General features: G+C 47.2%; 1 protein-coding gene across 9 annotated transcripts in view; it reads left to right on the plus strand.

The window, feature by feature from the left end:
- cep128 (centrosomal protein 128) overlaps positions 1-9816 on the plus strand; it is a 44632-nt gene extending 34816 nt beyond the window's left edge. For 2 of the 9 annotated variants that reach the window (XR_015110716.1, XR_015110717.1), the window contains 5 exons: positions 1478-1555; positions 2847-2960; positions 4627-4735; positions 7989-8107; positions 8634-9816. Coding sequence is in view for 4 of the 9 variants with exons in the window: in XM_086190283.1 (XP_086046409.1) it covers positions 1478-1555; positions 2847-2960; positions 4627-4735; positions 8634-8707 (375 nt within the window). In the remaining 5 variants the exon portion in view is untranslated. Of the gene's footprint in view, positions 1-1477; positions 1556-2846; positions 2961-4626; positions 4746-7988; positions 8108-8633 lie in introns of all 9 variants that reach the window. The other 7 variants (XM_086190283.1, XM_086190284.1, XR_015110715.1 and 4 more) reach the window with 6 other exon arrangements.
- Positions 9817-19357: the final 9541 nt, after the last annotated feature.

A 19357-nucleotide genomic window follows, 5' to 3' on the forward strand; every position in this document is an offset into this window, starting at 1 on the left:
TGTGCTAGAGTGCGAGCAGAGCTGGTGTAGGAGTGTAGGAATTGTCGCCAGACCGGACAAGTGTGGTGAATTTCATTCATGTTCAGGGGTGAAATTAGATGATGCTCATATTGGGCGCTCATTGACAGCAAGAACAGTCCAGGACCAGGTTTTGAATGGTGTGGATGTGAAAACCGGCTCCAGGCCGTCTGGCCGAGTTGGGGGGGGGGGCTGGGACACTGTTTAGTGGGTGTTTTTAGTGCTGCTAATGTGTTGCTCTGCTGAGCAAACATGATAGGGTCTTCACCTGAAGGACCTTCAGACGAAGACCCTGATTAACATACAAGTAACATCTACTCCAGCACGTGGGTTAATTAAGCGGCGATGCTAAGGAGCGTCCTGTCAGCATTTATCTTCATTCAGTCTCTCAAGTCTCACACATTCACTCAGGGGTTAAAACTAACGTTATTAGGGTCTTGGCCTGTTAGCAGAAAGTGTTGAAACGTGAACAGGAAAGTGAAGTGAGTGCCCACGACATTCTCTTCATCCCGAGGTTGACCTGACAGAGAACATTGGTTATCCCGATGACAAGTAATTACGTCCTCAGGGATGAGGAGATGTGTTTACTTTTAATCCTTGCGTTCGTCATGTGACGCACGCATTTCAGTCACTTCGCACACATGACGATGTGTTTCTCATCCTTAAATATCACGTTCGGTCCCGCTGAAGTACATGTTGTTATATAGCATGTAGCCCAGCTAACACTAGGAAAGTAGACGTCGATGAAAAGCCTACAACACAACACGTCTATGAGGGAACCCCCGTTCTTCCAGCTCACGCCCACCGACACGCTAACCTGAGGGCGCTGATCAGAACCACGCTTCATACTTCAGTGTTGTTGAACGGGAGCTGTGCTGCCCCTCAGCTCGGTCTACAGAGTGGTTGTGTCCCTCAGGGGTTTGTCCAGTTGCTGTGCTACTTGACTTTGTCGCCGCTGCCTGGTAGCAGAGCTTGCTAACAGGCCTGTTGATATCTAGGACTTCCCCTGGCTGTCAGCCTCATGGGCAAAATACTTCCATACTGCGCTTTGGCTTCTGACATTTTTGACCTAAATTGGTGGTGAAGGTCCAGCAGCAGCTCTCGCCATGCTCCACCAGCTCAGTCCTCCACACACTGAGCCTCTAGAAAGGGGAGGAGCAGAGAGATTGTCTGTGTGTGCGGCGGTGCTGAGTGAAGCTGTGTGTCAACTGCAGACGAAGACAGCGCCGTTGGTGTTGATACTTTTGCAAATGAGTATCGTATCCAAATACAAAATTTTTAGTATTGCATAATATCTGGGAATGAATACTTTTGACAACCCTAGTCATGCTTTTTCAAGGAGGACACAAGACGTGTGTTCGGTAAATCAGGCAGAATTACATGTTAAGGCCGTGTGTGTGTGTGTGTGTGTGTGTGTGTGTGTGTGTGTGTGTGTGTGTGTGTGTGTGTGTGTTATCAGAATACAAGAGCAGCGCTGGACCACTTGGAGTCGATTCCAGAGAAGCACTCTCTGATGGAGGATTTCAAAGACTTGGAGGTTGGTTCCATCTGCACCTGAGTTTTTTGTAGTTGCGAGGGATCATTTTGGGTCAGCTTTGTCTCACCTCGCTGAAGATTCCCAGTCATCCAGGTCCTGCTGTCTCTTCAGTTCTGAGTCTTAGTCAGCTGGAGGGGTTCAGGTCTCCTCTCATCAAGAGGCTTCTTCAGTTCCAGCTGCTATATATATCACAGGTTGAACCCAAGTGAAACCATTCCAGGCATCAGCCCAAGGAAGCAGCTCCGCCAGCATCAGCACAGTTACCTTCAGCCCTTCCAGACATCTAGCTAAGATCTCAGCACCCTTGGAGGGAACACTCCACATCACACCAGAACACCGGACCCGGACGGAACCACAGTTTCATACAGCGTCACTTCACTCTTCACGTGTTCCAACCCTGGAAGCAGTTCAGATAGTGAGCAGACGCCTGCTGCAGGAGGACACTCTGGCCAGCACAAACTAATTCTCTACCTTCCTGGACCTCTGCCTGAACACCGTCCACTCCCTCTCTGCAGACAGAAACATGGCTGGACCACTGGCACACCAGTGTCCCCAGTGGTGGCCAACCAGTAAGTACGTGGAGGAAGTTGAGAGATGAGCACTGAATCTTCACAGGAAGTCTGTGTGGTCCAGTCCAGCAGGGTAACACTGATCCATACATCAGGGACCAAAACCACCACCACACAAACCAGGAGAGCCACCAGCTCAGGTCCAGACTCTGCCGTCCCCCTACACCTGGAGGAGGAGGGACATTCCTGCAGGGACAGCAGGTCCAGATCTGGACTAGACGAGACAGTGAGAGGCCATCTAGGTCCCCAAACAGAGGAGGCCTCATCACTACCTGTCTCCCACCTGCAACACGGTCCTGAGCCCCCCCTAGGAACTCCACACCCATCCACACCTGAGCCCTTAACGAACCACTTAGGTAACGATTGGGTCAACAACCCTCATGTGACCTAATGACCCTGTAGAAGGTCACGCCCACACAGAGTCATAAAAGCCTGCAACTCCTCACCAGAGACCAGAACTGAAGAACCCTCCTGAGGGGAGGAGAACCTGAACCAGTCCAGGTGACTATGACAGACCTGAGGAGATTGTCTGGTCTGTTTATTGTTTCACTGCCGTGGTTGCAATTAAACCAGAAACACGTCAGACAAAAGCACCATGGAGCTGTCTAGCATGCAGAGTAACATTTCCGACATTCAGCCGTTCTAATTCTGGTTCTGTGCCGGTTTTTAACCATTTCTGTGCAAGTGTTAGTTGGGTTTTAAACCACTCGTTATTTTGACAGGAGTCCCAGCGGCAGAAGGAGCTGGTCGAGCAGCGCTACGCCAAGTACAAAGAAATGGTTTGGGACCTGCAGCACCAGCTAGACGAGTCCAAACGTAAAATCCAGGAGTACAGAGTACGACACACACACACGCGCGCGCGCGCACATATTCTGTGCTCCAGAATTGGTTTCTTACCGGAGCGTGTCCTCCCAGCAACAACTCACTGCTCCTACTTCAGTCAGTAGCTGTGCTACTTTGTTTCAACTGTAACTGTTTGGATAAACCCTGACTTTGAGGACAGTTTATGAATCTCTCTCGCCCACATCTCTGTCGTTGTGAGTGTGGCCCAAATAATTTGCTGCTTATATGAATAAATGAATAACTGCATGTGCTGATGATGCATCATACATGGACAGAGGGGAACAAATGTACATTTAAGAGTGTGAGTGTGAGCAGTCATTGTCTCTGCTGGAGAGCAGCTGAGGGACCATCAGGACATGGTTGTTGACAGCTGATGCTTTGGAACGGCTTTACTCAGATCTCCCTGTTTATTCCTCCAATGTCTCTTGTTAAGCAACAAGTGCCTCCTTCATCAGGCTGCTATCAGCTGGCCACCCAGGGTGTGTTTGAGGGAAATCGATGGGTGCAGCTTCTATATCAGGCTTCCATCATGGTTCATTAACCAGAAAACGCAGCAGTTTGAGTGCTCTGAAGTCCTCCGGTCAGATATCCTGCATGTAAAGGTGGAAACGCTCACCAGGCTGGCCTGATGGGGGCCCTCGACCCATCAGTGCAAGGCCTTACAAACCACGTTAACCTTCTTAAAAAATACATTTTTAAGAAGACCAATCAAGCCAGATGACTCTCCTAGGGTCAAACCTCAGGCTTTGATAGTGGCTCTCATCCTTGCCATGGACCCACAAAGACTAATAAACGTGTGACCGGGCGCCGGCGCTTGTTTACAGGTAGAATCAGCTTTAATCCTCCTCCAGTGACAGCAGTTTATAGAGGCTCCCAAATCTCTCACCATCAAAACAGAATATTGATCCTGTCCCAACAAGCTGCTGCCATATTTAACCCTTGACGCTCAGTGCCTTTGAGTCGGGTGTAATGTGAAGTGTGACTGCAGGCGTTTGTAACACATCTGCTCAGCCGAGTGAAGGTGCCACCACACACGCAGGTGAAGTGTAGGTGTCCTGCTGAAGCACTGTTGACATTTCCCTCGAACGTCCAGCCTCAGACACCTGATGGGGATGATGATCATCCTCTTGTTCAGGTTGATCATTTAGGCGTCTACTCTGAGATACGAAATACCAGTCAGAGGCACAGTAAGAAACTTCATTTTCAGTTATTTATGATTAATTTGATCCTTTTTATGACATTTCACTGAATTTGAATATAATGCTGGCACTGGAGGGTTTGATGCATCTGGACCCAGTCCTGTTCCCACCAGAACCACACATGATTCTCCAGTTAGCTGTGTTAGCTCTTTACAAAGTGAGATGATTGAGAGCAGGTCACAGTCTCCAGTTTGCTGCTGAGCAAACGTCGTTCTTGTTTATAACCAACGTTAACACGTCCGGATGAACACGCTTAACTTATTAACATGTTAGCATTCATCTGGAAGCCTGTAGACAAGGGCAGAGACTGATGCCCTCACCCAGAAACATCCATCACTCAGAGTAGCATTGAAGACTCTGTGGTAAAAACGAACGCTTCATCCATGTTCTCCACCTGTCCTGCCAGTGCAAGTCACAGCTGCTGGTTTTAGCTCTGCCTCTGTGTCCCGCTGCTGTCCAGGAGGAGAAGCTGGACGCCACCTCCAGGAGCCTGAAACTAGCAGCGCTGTCATCCTCCATAAGAGGCGCCGGGACATCGTTCAGCAGCTCCCAGAGATCAGATGCTCACCGTGAGTGAGTGTGAGTGTGAGTGTGAGTGTGTGTGTGTGTGTGTGTGTTAATATATGTGTATATTTATAGATGTGTATATACAGGTGCTGGTCATGTCGTTAGAATACCATGAAAAAGTTGATTTATTCCAGTAATTCCATTCAAAAAGTGAAACTTGTACATTCTATTCATTCATTCCACACAGACTGATAGATTTCAAGTGTTTATTTCTTTTAATTTTGATGATGATAACTGACAACTGTTGAAAACCCCAAATTCAGTATCAGAACATTAAAATATTACTTAAGTAATTTTTCCGCCACGATAATGTGAATACAGTTACATGTGTTGCAAATTTCAGAACGTTCCCCCAAAGCATTCTAGGGGCAGCCAGAGACTCCCATTCAGGAAAAAAGAATTCTAGGAAAACAAAGTATTTACACACACATTTCCAACTATTTACTAACTTTTTACCTTTATTTACAACTTACATGGATTTTTTACAACTATTAACACAAACATTTACAACTATTTACAAGTACTTACAGACGATTTACAATTATGAACAAACTATTTACAAATATTTACACAAACTACTTACAACTAATTAGGACTGTTTACAACTAGTGATCTTTTAACAACTATTTACATTTTGATTCCGGCACTAACCCCGGCCTCCCCTTCCCGCTGGCGTACGCTGGTCCTCAACATGCTGTTGTTCGCTCAGTCAATCAAGTCAGACATGTAGATAACGTCATACGTCGTACCTTTAAGTGACTGAAAGAGTAAATGGGTTTGAAAGCTTTGTGTTCAAGTCCAATCGCTCCTGACAGTACAGTTGCCGCCGCCTTCTTCTTCTGTAAATTCAAAAGCAGATCACAAGCAGCGTTTAGGTGCATACCGCCACCTACTGTACAAGATTGTGCAGCCTCAGCAAATCGGTGGCTTTTATGACTGGGTCTGATGACGTCATCTCGCTTCAGCCAATCAAGTCATTCCGAGTTTGGCCACACGATCTCAACACTTTGTATAGCAATGTTATTGCCGACTTCTATAATAAAAAAAAAATTGAGTCTGGATCATGGTGTATCGTGTCCATCAAATATGATGGTCACTGAACTTTTTTTTATTTAATGTTTTCAGCTCCATTAACCGCACTCCTCACATCCAAATGGGATTCTGACATCTGAAACAGGGCCATTTAAGTCTTGGACCGCTTGCACAGACGTCAAGACTCTGTGGTGAACGACACTTCCAGATTAGATGTGTGACGGCCGCGGGCCTGGGTCCTGTTTGGTTTGTGTGCAGGGTACTGTTGGCGGTGCTACGACCGTCTCCTGGCCGAAACAAAGGACGAGGTGCAGCAAAACATAGTAGCGACAAATTAGCATTTTTTGAAGTAAATAATCAATCATATGAGGTGTGGACATCCGTGTCAGTAGTGGTCGATGTGTGTTGCAGGTTGTTAGGGTAAACAAGGAACAACAAAAAGTAACAAAACAGCACACTGGCTGAGGGCAACAGGGAGGCAACAGAGCAGAGACAAGCAGATACCGACGCGGGCGTCTGGGAAGGCGGGGTTAAATAGGCCTAACTGGGAACACTGGCCAGGTGCTCCCAGTCAACCCAATGACCAGGCTGCTTCAGACCTGCAAAGACCAACACACCGACAGTACCCTGCACACAGGACCCAGGCCTGTGGCCACCACACGTGCTAATGTGAACGTCAGTTCAGCGTCTAAAAGAGAACCCATAATGACATCTAAATCTATACTATAATATACATACGTGTCTATATGAATATACATACGTGTCTATAGGAATGTACATACGTGTCTATAGGAATGTACATACGTGTATATGAATATACATACGTGTCTATAGGAATGTACATATTTGTGTATATGAATATACATACGTGTCTATATGAATATACATACGTGTCTATAGGAATATACATACATGTCTATATGAATATACATACGTGTCTATAGGAATATACATACGTGTCTATATGAATATACATACCTGTCTATAGGAATGTACATACATGTCTATATGAATATACATACGTGTCTATAGGAATATACATACGTGTCTATATGAATATACATACCTGTCTATAGGAATGTACATACGTGTATATGAATATACATACGTGTCTATAGGAATGTACATACGTGTCTATAGGAATGTACATACGTGTCTATAGGAATATACATACTTGTGTATATGAATGTACATACTTGTCTATATGAATATACATACGTGTCTATATGAATATACATACGTGTCTATGTGAATATACATACGTGTGTATGTAAATATACATACTTGTCTATAGGAATATACATACGTGTGTATATGAATATACATACTTGTGTATAGGAATATACATACATGTCTATATGAATATACATACGTGTCTATATGAATATACATACGTGTCTACATGAATATACATACGTGTCTATATGAATATACATATGTGTATATATGAATATACATACGTGTCTATATGAATATACATACGTGTCTACATGAATATACATATGTGTATATATGAATATACATACGTGTCTACATGAATATACATACGTGTCTATATGAATATACATACGTGTCTATATGAATATACATATGTGTATATATGAATATACATACGTGTCTACATGAATATACATACGTGTCTATATGAATATACATACGTGTCTATATGAATATACATACGTGTCTACATGAATATACATACGTGTCTATATGAATATACATACGTGTCTATATGAATATACATACGTGTCTACATGAATATACATACGTGTCTACATGAATATACATACGTGTCTATATGAATATACATACGTGTCTACATGAATATACATACGTGTCTATATGAATATACATACGTGTATATATGAATATACATACTTGTCTATATGAATATACATACGTGTCTATATGAATATACATACGTGTCTACATGAATATACATACGTGTCTATATGAATATACATATGTGTATATATGAATATACATATGTGTATATATGAATATACATATGTGTATATATGAATATACATACGTGTCTATATGAATATACATATGTGTATATATGAATATACATACTTGTCTATATGAATATACATACGTGTCTACATGAATATACATACGTGTCTACATGAATATACATACGTGTCTATATGAATATACATACGTGTCTATATGAATATACATACTTGTCTATATGAATATACATACGTGTCAAATTTGCAGCAAATGCCTGATGCTCTCACGTCAGTATGGACAGAACCCCTGAGGAACGTGTCTAGCACCTGGTTGAAAGTGTGCAGGAAGAACTTCGGCAGGTCTGAAGGAGAAGGGGGTCCAACCCGGTACGACCAGGGTGAACCTAAGAAAGTGGCGCGTGTGTGTGTGTGTTGGTGGGGACATTTACATTGATAAAGATTGATGTTTCTGTCTGTGTGGGATTCTGAATATCTCCAACCGAACGATGATATCAGGGTTATAAACAACTAGTTTCACTCCACAGTGGTACATTAGCAAGCTGTGTGTGTGTGTCTGTGTGTCTGTGTCTGTGTCTGTGTCTGTGTCTGTGTCTGTGTGTATGTGTGTGTGTGTGTGTGTGTGTGTGTGGGTGTCACTGCCAGTGGCTCAAAGCCAACGTCACTTGTAGTACTTTGCTGAGCTGGTGCAGGTACGCGGCTCAGTGACAGCCGACTCATTCCTGCTGCATTGTGTTGCTTCGCTTGTAAGATTAGAGGCCAAAACACGTCTGTGGCTCTGTAACGCCAGTTTGACTGTACAAAGCAGTTGCCACGACGACCTCAGCAGTAACAGGAGGTACTAATTGTAGTTGAGACCAGATTATCAGTCGACTGATGTAGTTTTCTCTTCCAGCTCTTCACAGACGCCTGACCAGTTCCATCCTGGATGATTCCACCGTCAACGGAGCCAAGCCCCCCTCAGATTAACCTCGAGTGAACCTTGGGGTTTTAGTATCCGTTCAGACTGAAACAGCTGGCACTCTCAGCCAGTTCTGTCTGCCTGGTGCTCATCCAGAACAAAGAACCTGATGGACCAGCAATGATCCACCTCTGCTACCTCAACCAGGCTGTTGTCCCGGAGCAGAGACCAAAGGGTGAGACTCTTCCACTCGGCACAACGTGCACCAGTTGTGACATTGCAAAGGAGGATCTTCAACTGATGCCTGAACCAAATAAAGCCTGAGCTGAATGGATTCAAGGGTCCTGTAGTGCTGGGCTTGGTCCGTTTACTCTGGGACTCCACCAGAGTCCCTTTATGTGCGTGATTCACAGTTCAAAGAATCCTTATTTATAATCCAACAGCCCATGAAGTGCATTTTATCAACTGTTTGTGAAACTTAGGTGACACAAGCGTTCACCCTGGACGGCCGAGCTGGCAGCGGACGAGACAATAAACCTGGACTTTCACAAGCTAGGACTTCCAATCCAAACTGGACTGAGGGAGTAAGGTGTTCAGGTGTGGGGTCAGAGGTCTGGCTGAGCTGACGGCCCAGTGACGGGACTCCTGCTGCTTTAGAATATCGGAACTAGCACTGGTACTGACCTCAGTGCTCCAGTGAGAGCAGCTGAAGGCTCTCGCCCCTCCAGCACATACATGACTGTTACATGTTTTCTGTTACATGTTTTGCTGCGTGGTGGAGCCTCGTGGGTCTCAACTGAAGGAGCGTGATAAGCCCTGTTACCACAAACCCAACTTCTCAAGTGAAGGTTCCAGCATTGGCACCGCTGTCACATGTCTGCCTGGCTGATGGGGCCAGTGTGTGTGTGTGTGTGTGTGTGTGTGAGAGCTGAGGTGACGCGGCACACACAGGCCTCAGCGAGAGCTTTTACACGTAGCTCGTCATGCAAATGTGACCAATGTGCTTTTACCTTTGCTTTTAATGTATTGAGCGATGCCCTTTACTACATTCAAATCTGACTTGTATGCAGCGTATTTATAGATATATTTGTTAAGAGGAAGCAGCACCAATGGATGTCTATTTTTTAATGATTGTGAAGAAGTGTATGCTCTACAAATAAATCCCCTCGCAGCTGAACGTCTGTGTTTCTAAGCACACTTGATGTCTCCTTCATCCCAGAGTGAAACATTCGCTCTGCTGCAGGTTTTGCTGCGACTCCCATTTGTTTATCTTTTCCCTAAAATCCTTCACTGGAGGAACAAGCTAAAGCCACGCAAGAGAGAAATGCCCTCTTTAATTTAATGCTCCACTTCAAAGGCACCAATGCAGCACCTGCTGTCTAACACTTCCCCGGTTCCTCCCATACTGTTGAGCCGCGTGTTTGGGGACTGAGAGTGGGACTCCAGGAAGGTGAGGGTGGGCCGAGACAGCAGCAGCTACAGCTCACACCTCAGCAGTGACCGAGGCTCAAGGGGGACACTTGCAGCTCACTGGTGCAGAGTTCATCGGCTGAACACGCCGGCTGGCGCGCATGCTTTTCCATCTCAGATCAGAGTGTTTGTGGATCAAGACGACCTGGGTTCTACCAGACGGCGACCTGGAGAGTTCAGCAAACGTCTTTGGACAGTTTAGCTGTTGTAAACTGTCATTCGCTTCATGCTAATCTTTTGTGGCTCGTATTTTTTGACTTCTGGAGTTTCAAAGAAGTCATGCAGGAGGTCAAGACCTCCGTTAGCAAGTACTTGAAGGAATCTCGTCAAGTGTGTGTTTGTTCTCCATTTGTGACAGGTTTCTGTGGAGCGATCCAGCGTTTGGCAGCTAACGTCTAACCGGCTGGCTCAGCTCTACCTCACAGACGCTCTTCTGAGCTACACTTTACTTTTATTAAACTTGAGCGCGTGGTTTCGCTGCTGACCGCTCAGCTAAAACTACACTGGTGGTCGAAACCGTTTTCACCCGAATGTCAAGCGTCTTCAGAGGACAGACGCGTCTTAAAGGGCAATGAAGTCCTGCAGCCTGCATCGGTGCAGCTGTGTGATGGATTCTGGTCAAACATCTTTTCACCGGCGCCACAGCGTCTCCTGCGTGGGAGCTCACCTGACTCTTCCTCCAGCTCCTGCAGTGCTCTGGTTTATCGCCGCCTTCCCGTGACACCTGCACTGTTCTTCACATCGCTTTCCACTGAAGTCCTTTGTTAATGAGCAGCTGTTAGCATGACATTTGTTAGCATGTTATTGAAGCTAACACAGTGGCAGTGGAACCGGGCTGAATGCTACAGCAGAACCTCCCTGGTCCTCCTTTAAAGCTTCTGCATGTTTCTCTTGTTCTGCACTCAATTATTTTAAGTGAAAAACCCTTAATTGGCAGCTGAAGTGGTCTTCCCCTCTTTGAAATATCAAAGCTTGTGGGTTTTGATATTTTTAACTGCTGCCTTCACATCCACTTCTGAAGAAACAATTCTCTTTCTCATCTTTATCAACAGAGCAAAGCTAAAATGATGTAAAGTTTTGTCAGAATAAGAGAAAAAGCATGTCTGACAAAATGTGTTGCAGTTTTACAGAATGAAGAACTCGACGGAGCGACCCGCCTCAGCAGACTGGAGGGGACTGAAGAGATGAAACTGGACGTGGGTCAGAAAGCTGGTGGCAGTCAAAGCTCTGGGCCAGGCGCTTCCACGCCGCCGCCATTATGTACTAGGATGACGTGTGTTGCTCTTTGGTCCACAGTCTCATTTCTTGTGTAGTTAAATGCTGGTCCGGGTTCCAGTGCTGGAGTCGCTGACACGAGTGTCACATGGCCACAGCAACGAACCACCTGACTGATGAGTGACTGCGTACACGCCAGATGTCTTCAAACAGAAGAACCAGAGACCTCCACCTGTGGCGGTCACGTCATGTTACATGGGGGGGGCCACGTGTTGTGCGAGGGGACGCTTTTGCTCACATGTGCTACTGCGAGGCGCCATAGAACACCAAATCAGCTGAGGACTGAGAGGAGAGACCTGAAATCTGACCGCGCACGCGTCGCTGCATTGATTGACAGCACGTGACATCGACCAAACAGAGGGCGCGTCAGTGGACACTTGCAGAGCAGCAGAGAAAGAGCGGCATTCGGCCCCCATCCTGCTTCTGCCCTCACCACCTCCCCTGGGTGGCAGCGCCTAGATTTGGCTGCAGCCTACCCTCCTCCCCTCCCCTCAGGCTCGTTGGCGCCGCGACGCCTCACGCTCACCCTGCCTCCTTGTGGACGTCTGCTCAAGTTGACGTTCTCACACAATCGCGTGTGTAGTGCTGTTTGTATAATTCTGAGCAATAATAACTGATTATTTGTGATGAGGAGACGGGTGGGAATCCTGATTCACCAAACAAACAAACAAAGATGGTGAACTTGTAGCCTGTCGACGTGTCCGAAAGACTTCATGAGTCGGAGGAAGACAGACAGGAAGAGAGGAAGCTGGCGCTCCGCTGGAAGACTGGTTTGTTGCTGGAATAAAACCTGGTGGCAGAAACACCTGAGCTGCTCCTCATGAGAGAGGAGGCCCGTCTCTGTCCGGACCGCAGACTTTGTTTGGGTGAACAGGAACTGAATGTCTTGTTAACGCTACGCTGATGAACAAGAGCCCCATCCATGGATGCCAGGTTTATTCACTGTCGCTGAGTTTAGTTGGAACAGTCGGCTTCTGGGCGACGGAAACACTGCTTGGGTGTAACTGACGCTTTTGTTGACAGGCGGAGCTGAACTGAGAGTTAGAAACGTGTTTGGTCCTGAATCGGTGTGTTTTCTTGGGACCGGAGTCAGAATGATGCAGCAACAGAAATGATACGATTGTAAGATGATGATAATTTTATAATATTAATTTATTTTAGGCTGAATTTATTGTTTTATTTGACTAAAGCCAAAGTAGTGTGTCTACAGGAGGCCTACATTTGTTATTGCTAATAAAGGTCACAGGAAATGGCGTGTCGCACCGCCATTTCCTGTGACCTATGAGATATTTGGGATGAGGAGAAGTAGGTGGGGCAGGTGGGGCCCCCTGACCTCCACCTCTGACGTCCGGGTCCTTGCGTCCTCGGGTCGAGCCAGGACTGAGCTTGAACGTCTGTTTCTGCCCTTGAGTCCACCTGGAACGTCCAGGTCAGTACTGAGTCTGGTGACTTGCTCCAGGACCAGGACAGTCTGACCCGGCGTGTGGACCTGTTCACCTGCTGGCGTGGGGCATTCAGGGTCCAGCTCCAAATAGAAGTGAATCGCAACCCAACCAGAAAATCTTTTTTTTTTCAGAGCCGTCACACGAGAGCAGAGAGGAGTTGGCCGATCTGTTTCCACAGTGCTGATATGAATAAATCACATTTGGCAGATTTAACACTCCGTCACTTGAGAACAAGCGGGCTGGCCGCCTCACGCCTCCGTGACTCTCACTACATCCCCAGGAACGCGTCTGCCTATCTCCTCTCGCCGAGGCTGTGAATCCCCCAGATTAGCTGGACGTCTCCCGGTGGACGCATCTCCCGTCTCCATGCTGTCCCGTCATCAGTCCAGCTTTGTCAGGTGGAGAGATGAGCGATTCCAGAGCCTGGCTTCTCTTTGTGTTTAACAAGCAAGCAAAATACCGAAAGTGACAAACTCCGAGTTTGTAGTCTGTTTAGGCAGGCGTGAGAGCTGCGTTTTTCTGAGCTGCGCAGGCCCTTCTTCTTCTCTGGTGTCTCCATAAGTCTGCGACTCCGAGTCATTGCAGCAACACACCTGCAAATACAGAGAGGAGACGGCGAGAGTTGGAGGCCGGTGGTGGATTGGTGGTTTGGCCTTTCTGACGAAGCGTCGGAAAAATTCACAGAATCACCACTGAGGCTCCTTCCCAGTGTGATGTCACATCTTACCAGTGTCATTGCTCCATTCAGTGACATGTCAGGAGCGTGTGGGGGGGAGCGTGGAAGTGCTGCCGTGAGAGCCTCCGCCCTCCCATCAGGCCTTTGTGGGACTCTGGATTGATCTGTCTGGTCACTACACAACGACTAGTACAAGTGGAGTAGTATTAGTACAAGCAGTAGCACTAATACTAGTATTCATACCAGTATAAGTGCTAGTATCAGTTTTTATTTTTTGTTGTAGTTTCTCTGTTTGAAAATTGGGACATTTTCAAACCATCGGTCTCTATCCTCTTGGTGACAGGAAGTAGATTCATGATGTCATCTGGTGAGATCATCATGTGCTCCACTGTGATAGAATAAATAACGACAGCTTGCGATCGTGGTGTCTTCTAGATCCTCCCCCTCTCTCCTCCCCCCTCCCCCTCTATAAACACTATATTCTGAACTAATAATTTATGGTAATTCAATATTTATGTATTAACTTTTCCCAGCCCTCAGGTTCACCTCTGTAGTAATGAAGTCATGAACGCACAACATCATGGAGTTTCAGAGCCCAGCAGAAGGTTGTGGGTGGAGCCCCGGCTGTAGCACGGGGTCTTTCTGGGTGAGTCTCCATGTTCTCCCTGTTCCTGCTGGGTTCTCTCTGGTACTCCAGCTTCCTCCACAGTCCAAAGACATCAAGAGGGACCAGGTTAATCCAGACTCTAAATTGACCGTAGGCGTGGCTGGGAGAGCCAATGGTTGTCTGTCTCTATGTGTTGGCCCTGCCATGGACTGGTGACCTGTCCAGGGGGAAGGCTGCTGGGATAGGCTCCACCCCCACCACCCTCAACAGGAGAAGAGGGGGAACATGGAGGGAGGGATGGAGGGAAGATGGGTGGATGATGGATGGATAGAGGAATGGATGGATGATGGATGGATGGATGGAAAATGCTCTTAATCTACATGAACTCCAGTCCCCCTCCTGTTCCCTAGTCCACCCTGTTACTGTAGCGCCACCTATGTACAAACCATAGTCAAAGACAGGCCTCTGCCTGTCAGTGAAGTCGTCCGTGTGCCGGTGTGGTTGTTGTGGACTTGATGCTCCACCACGTCAGGCAGAAATGTTGTGATTCTGCTTCCACACAGACAGACAATCAGAGGTGTTAGCAGAACCTTCCACCCTGCAGGAGTGGCAAAGGTGAAGATGGTGATAAAGCAACACTTTTCTCTCAGAATCAGCCATCGTTACATGACAAGCTGCTGTTACATGATGAGCTGTTGTTACATGATGAGCTGCTGTTACATGATGAGCTGTTGTTACATGATGAGCTGTTGTTACATGATGAGCTGTTGTTACATGACGAGCTGCTGTTACATGATGAGCTGTTGTTACGTGATGAGCTGCTGTTACATGACGAGCTGCTGTTACATGATGAGCTGTTGTTACATGATGAGCTGTTGTTACATGACGAGCTGCTGTTACATGATGAGCTGTTGTGACATGATGAGCTGTTGTTACATGATGAGCTGTTGTTACATGATGAGCTGCTGTTACATGATGAGCTGCTGTTACATGACGAGCTGTTGTTACATGACGAGCTGTTGTGACATGATGAGCTGTTGTTACATGATGAGCTGTTGTTACATGACGAGCTGCTGTTACATGATGAGCTATTGTTACATGATGAGCTGTTGTTACATGACGAGCTGCTGTTACATGATGAGCTGCTGTTACATGACGAGCTGCTGTTACATGATGAGCTGTTGTTACATGATGAGCTGTTGTTACATGATGAGCTGTTGTTACATGACGAGCTGCTGTTACATGATGAGCTGTTGTTACATGATGAGCTGTTGTTACATGACGAGCTGCTGTTACATGATGAGCTGCTGTTACATGACGAGCTGCTGTTACATGACGAGCTGTTGTTACATGATGAGCTGTTGTTACATGATGAGCTGTTGTTACATGACGAGCTGCTGTTACATGATGAGCTGTTGTTACATGATGAGCTGTTGTTACATGACGAGCTGCTGTTACATGATGAGCTGCTGTTACATGACGAGCTGCTGTTACATGATGAGCTGCTGTTACATGATGAGCTGTTGTTACATGACGAGCTGTTGTTACATGACGAGCTGTTGTTACATGATGAGCTGCTGTTACATGATGAGCTGCTGTTACATGATGAGCTGCTGTTACATGACGAGCTGTTGTTACATGACAAGCTTCTGTTACATGACGAGCTTCTGTAACATGACGAGCTGCTGTTACATGATGAGCTGTTGTTACATGAGCTGTTGTTACATGACGAGCTTCTGTTACATGACGAGCTGCTGTTCCATGATGAGCTGCTGTTCCATGATGAGCTGTTGTTACATGATGAGCTGTTGTTACATGAGCTGTTGTTACATGACGAGCTTCTGTTACATGACGAGTTTCTGTTACATGACGAGCTGTTAGTACATGACGAGCTGCTGTTACATGATGAGCTGTTGTTACATGATGAGCTGCTGTGACATGATGAGCTGCTGTGACATGATGAGCTGTTGTTACAGGGTGAGCTGCTGTTACATGATGAGCTGTTGTTACATGATGAGCTGTTGTTACATGATGAGCTGCTGTTACATTACGAGCTTCTGTTACATGACGAGCTGCTGTTACATGACGAGCTGTTGGTACATGACGAGCTGCTGTTACATGATGAGCTGCTGTTACATGACGAGCTTGTTACATGACGAGCTGCTGTTACATGATGAGCTGCTACATCGTCAGGCTCTTCCTGTAATCAGTTGATACATTATTTCATCATGACCAAGGCGTTATTACGTTATGTGCTCATGATTTTATTACACTATGAGTTGCTACAACCTCCACTTGAGAGAATTCATATGTAAATGAATTCATTTATTCTCATCGTTCCCTCAGCTCCACGACGGAGTAGATTTGTCGTATTTTTGAGTACTGTGGAGTACTTCCTACTGCCAGCAGGCCTTTCAGCTGTGAAGCCTCACCACCGTTGTGCAGCAGTCCGTCCGCCAGCATACAGACACGTGACAAGTACAAGAACCAATTATTTGGATGCCCATGTAAGACCCCACCACCTACACCACCCAGTCCACCAGTCCCACAAGTGGCGCTGTCCTGGTGGACCGATGCCACTGGAGGCGGTCCCTAGATGGCGCTGTGTGCACTAGGCATTTGTGACAGCCTGTAGTGACCAGATTAGAGTGTTCAGAGAGCCCAAGGAGGAGCGAAGGGACAGCTTTGACTGTTGAGTGACGGGGGGCACACGCACACTGCTGTGTGTGACGCTGCTCATGCATGCGTGTCCTTGATGATAGAGGAGTGAAGGTCAGCAGGCTCATATTTCACCTGTCAGGTGTGATCAGCGTCGTCGGCCCAGCTGCACCCTACACATTTACTGAGAGCAAAGAATCAAACCGTCGAGACAGGAGCGTTAAACACTGCAGCTGCACACTCTCACACACTCACACACTCACGCTCACTCACACTCACGCTCACTCACACTCTCACACACTCACGCTCACTCACACTCACGCTCACTCACACTCTCACACACTCACGCTCACTCACACTCTCACACACTCACGCTCACTCACACTCTCACGCTCTCACACACACACACACACACACACTCACGCTCTCACACACACACACTCACACTCTCACACTCACGCTCTCACACTCACGCTCACGCTCTCACACACACACACTCACACTCTCACACACTCACGCTCTCACGCTCACGCACTCACACTCACACACACACACACACTCACGCTCTCTCACACTCACACACACACGCTCTCACACTCACACACACACTCACGCTCTCACACTCACACACACACTCACACACACACACACACTCACGCTCTCTCACACTCACACACACACTCACGCTCTCACACTCACACACACACTCACGCTCTCACACTCACACACACACTCACACACACACTCACGCTCTCACACTCACACACACACACACTCACACACACACTCACGCTCTCACTCTCACGCTCTCACACACACACACTCACGCTCTCACACACACACACACTCACGCTCTCTCACACTCACACACACACACTCACACTCACACACACACACTCACACACACACACTCACACACACTCACACTCACACTCACACTCACACTCACACACACTCACACTCACACACACAAATCCATTTGCAGAAGCCATTAGCGACCGTAAATTGTTTTTCTGTCAATGAGGGTCTGAATTATCCAGCCACCATGAGCAGGATTGATGTCATCTTCATCGTCTAATTTGACTAAAAGGAAAAGTAGTTGCTCCACATAAAATTAAATCAATAAACTTTGTCAGCCAACAACTGTGGAAGCAAATGGGTCGTGAATATCAAATGGACTCGTTTGGTGCGCGGCGCCCTGCTGCTGCCGATCTGAGAGGGACTCTCAGCCGCCTGCCTCAGCGGCCACGAGGAGAGCGCGACCCTCAGCCGGTGTTACATGACGAGCTGTTCCCAGGATGTCATCAGCAGTTTTTCCCCTTCGGTCATTTCCAGGACGTCCCGCTGCGGTGTGTGAGCTGGAGGATGAGGCTGACATCCCGGGACGGTGGATCAGTGCTTACCGGGTCGGCGGGGAGCCTCAAGAACCACCGGCTTCCCACTGACGTCATCCTCACAGGTCCCAAATACTCAACGTTTCTACTCTCCTGTCGCAACACGCAGAAAAATCTCCTAAAAACCCAACATTTCTCCATCTCTTTAGGTGTTAAAAGGCCAGAAGAAGGCACTTTGTAATTGTGACGTCAGTGGAACCAGCAGGGAGAACTCTGTAAAGAGGCGGAGTCTAAAACCCTCTGAGGAAAGAACGCAGGCTCCCTGATGAGCGCCTGACGGTCTCAGTCTGCAGGACAGAAACTCCCGCTGGTTCCAGGACGACGACCTGTCTCTGGCGTCTGGATTGTGACAGAAAGACAAAGCAAACTGCTGATTTGACTTTGCTTCTGGGAAACTGATGAGCATTTTTGAAACATTATTAATTAGACAATTTGTCCATTAATCATGAAGCCACCGGTTCGCCGGAGCTCTGGAGGTACCTCGCTGAGCAGGTCTCTGGAGTGGAGTTATTCATCGAGATGAATTTATGAAACTGGGCGGCTCATAAATATTCTCATCCAGACATCTGGCCAAGCTGAAACCGTCGTTTGCTGATTAATTCTGCAAAAAAGTTCCTCATAAAATGGGTTTGTTGTCCTTGACAGCATGAAGCTGGGAACAACAGGAACATATTGGGGGTTTCTGAGAGTTCACATCTGGAGGGGACGAGCTGAGAACCATCACTAACCCTATTGATTCCTCTTCATCTTTGCACTTCCTGTGTCTCTACTCACCGACTTGTTCTTGTGTGGAAGATTCAGGTGAAAGAAGCAAAGCGAGTCGCTGCTTCCTGCAGGGAGGCTGAGGAGTTAGTATGAGCTGATTGTGCGAGCTGGACACAGGCACACACGCTGCCCTGACAGCCCACGTGGACGGCGGCTGCAGGTTAGTGACAGCTCTGTAAGGACCATCAGCAGGAAATATGGACAGTGTAAAAGGTGCTGGGCGAGCAGGGGCTGCTGCTGCGAGGAGCTCATAACTGCTGCAGCAGAATCTCATCGCTAAGACCCGAGTCTGAGGAGAAGCGGCACCAGCACACTGACCAACGTCTGCCTCGGCTGTTGCGTGGCTCAGTCACGGGACGGTGCAGGATCAAGACCTCGCCAGGAGGGAAACGACGGCACGTTTGGGTGTGAGAGGAAATCACCGAGGC

The sequence above is a fragment of the Aulostomus chinensis genome, chromosome 20 (genome assembly GCF_037954235.1).
Source record: "Aulostomus chinensis isolate RoL2024-O1b breed Wild chromosome 20, RoL_Achi_v1.0, whole genome shotgun sequence".
Lineage (NCBI taxonomy): Eukaryota > Metazoa > Chordata > Actinopteri > Syngnathiformes > Aulostomidae > Aulostomus > Aulostomus chinensis.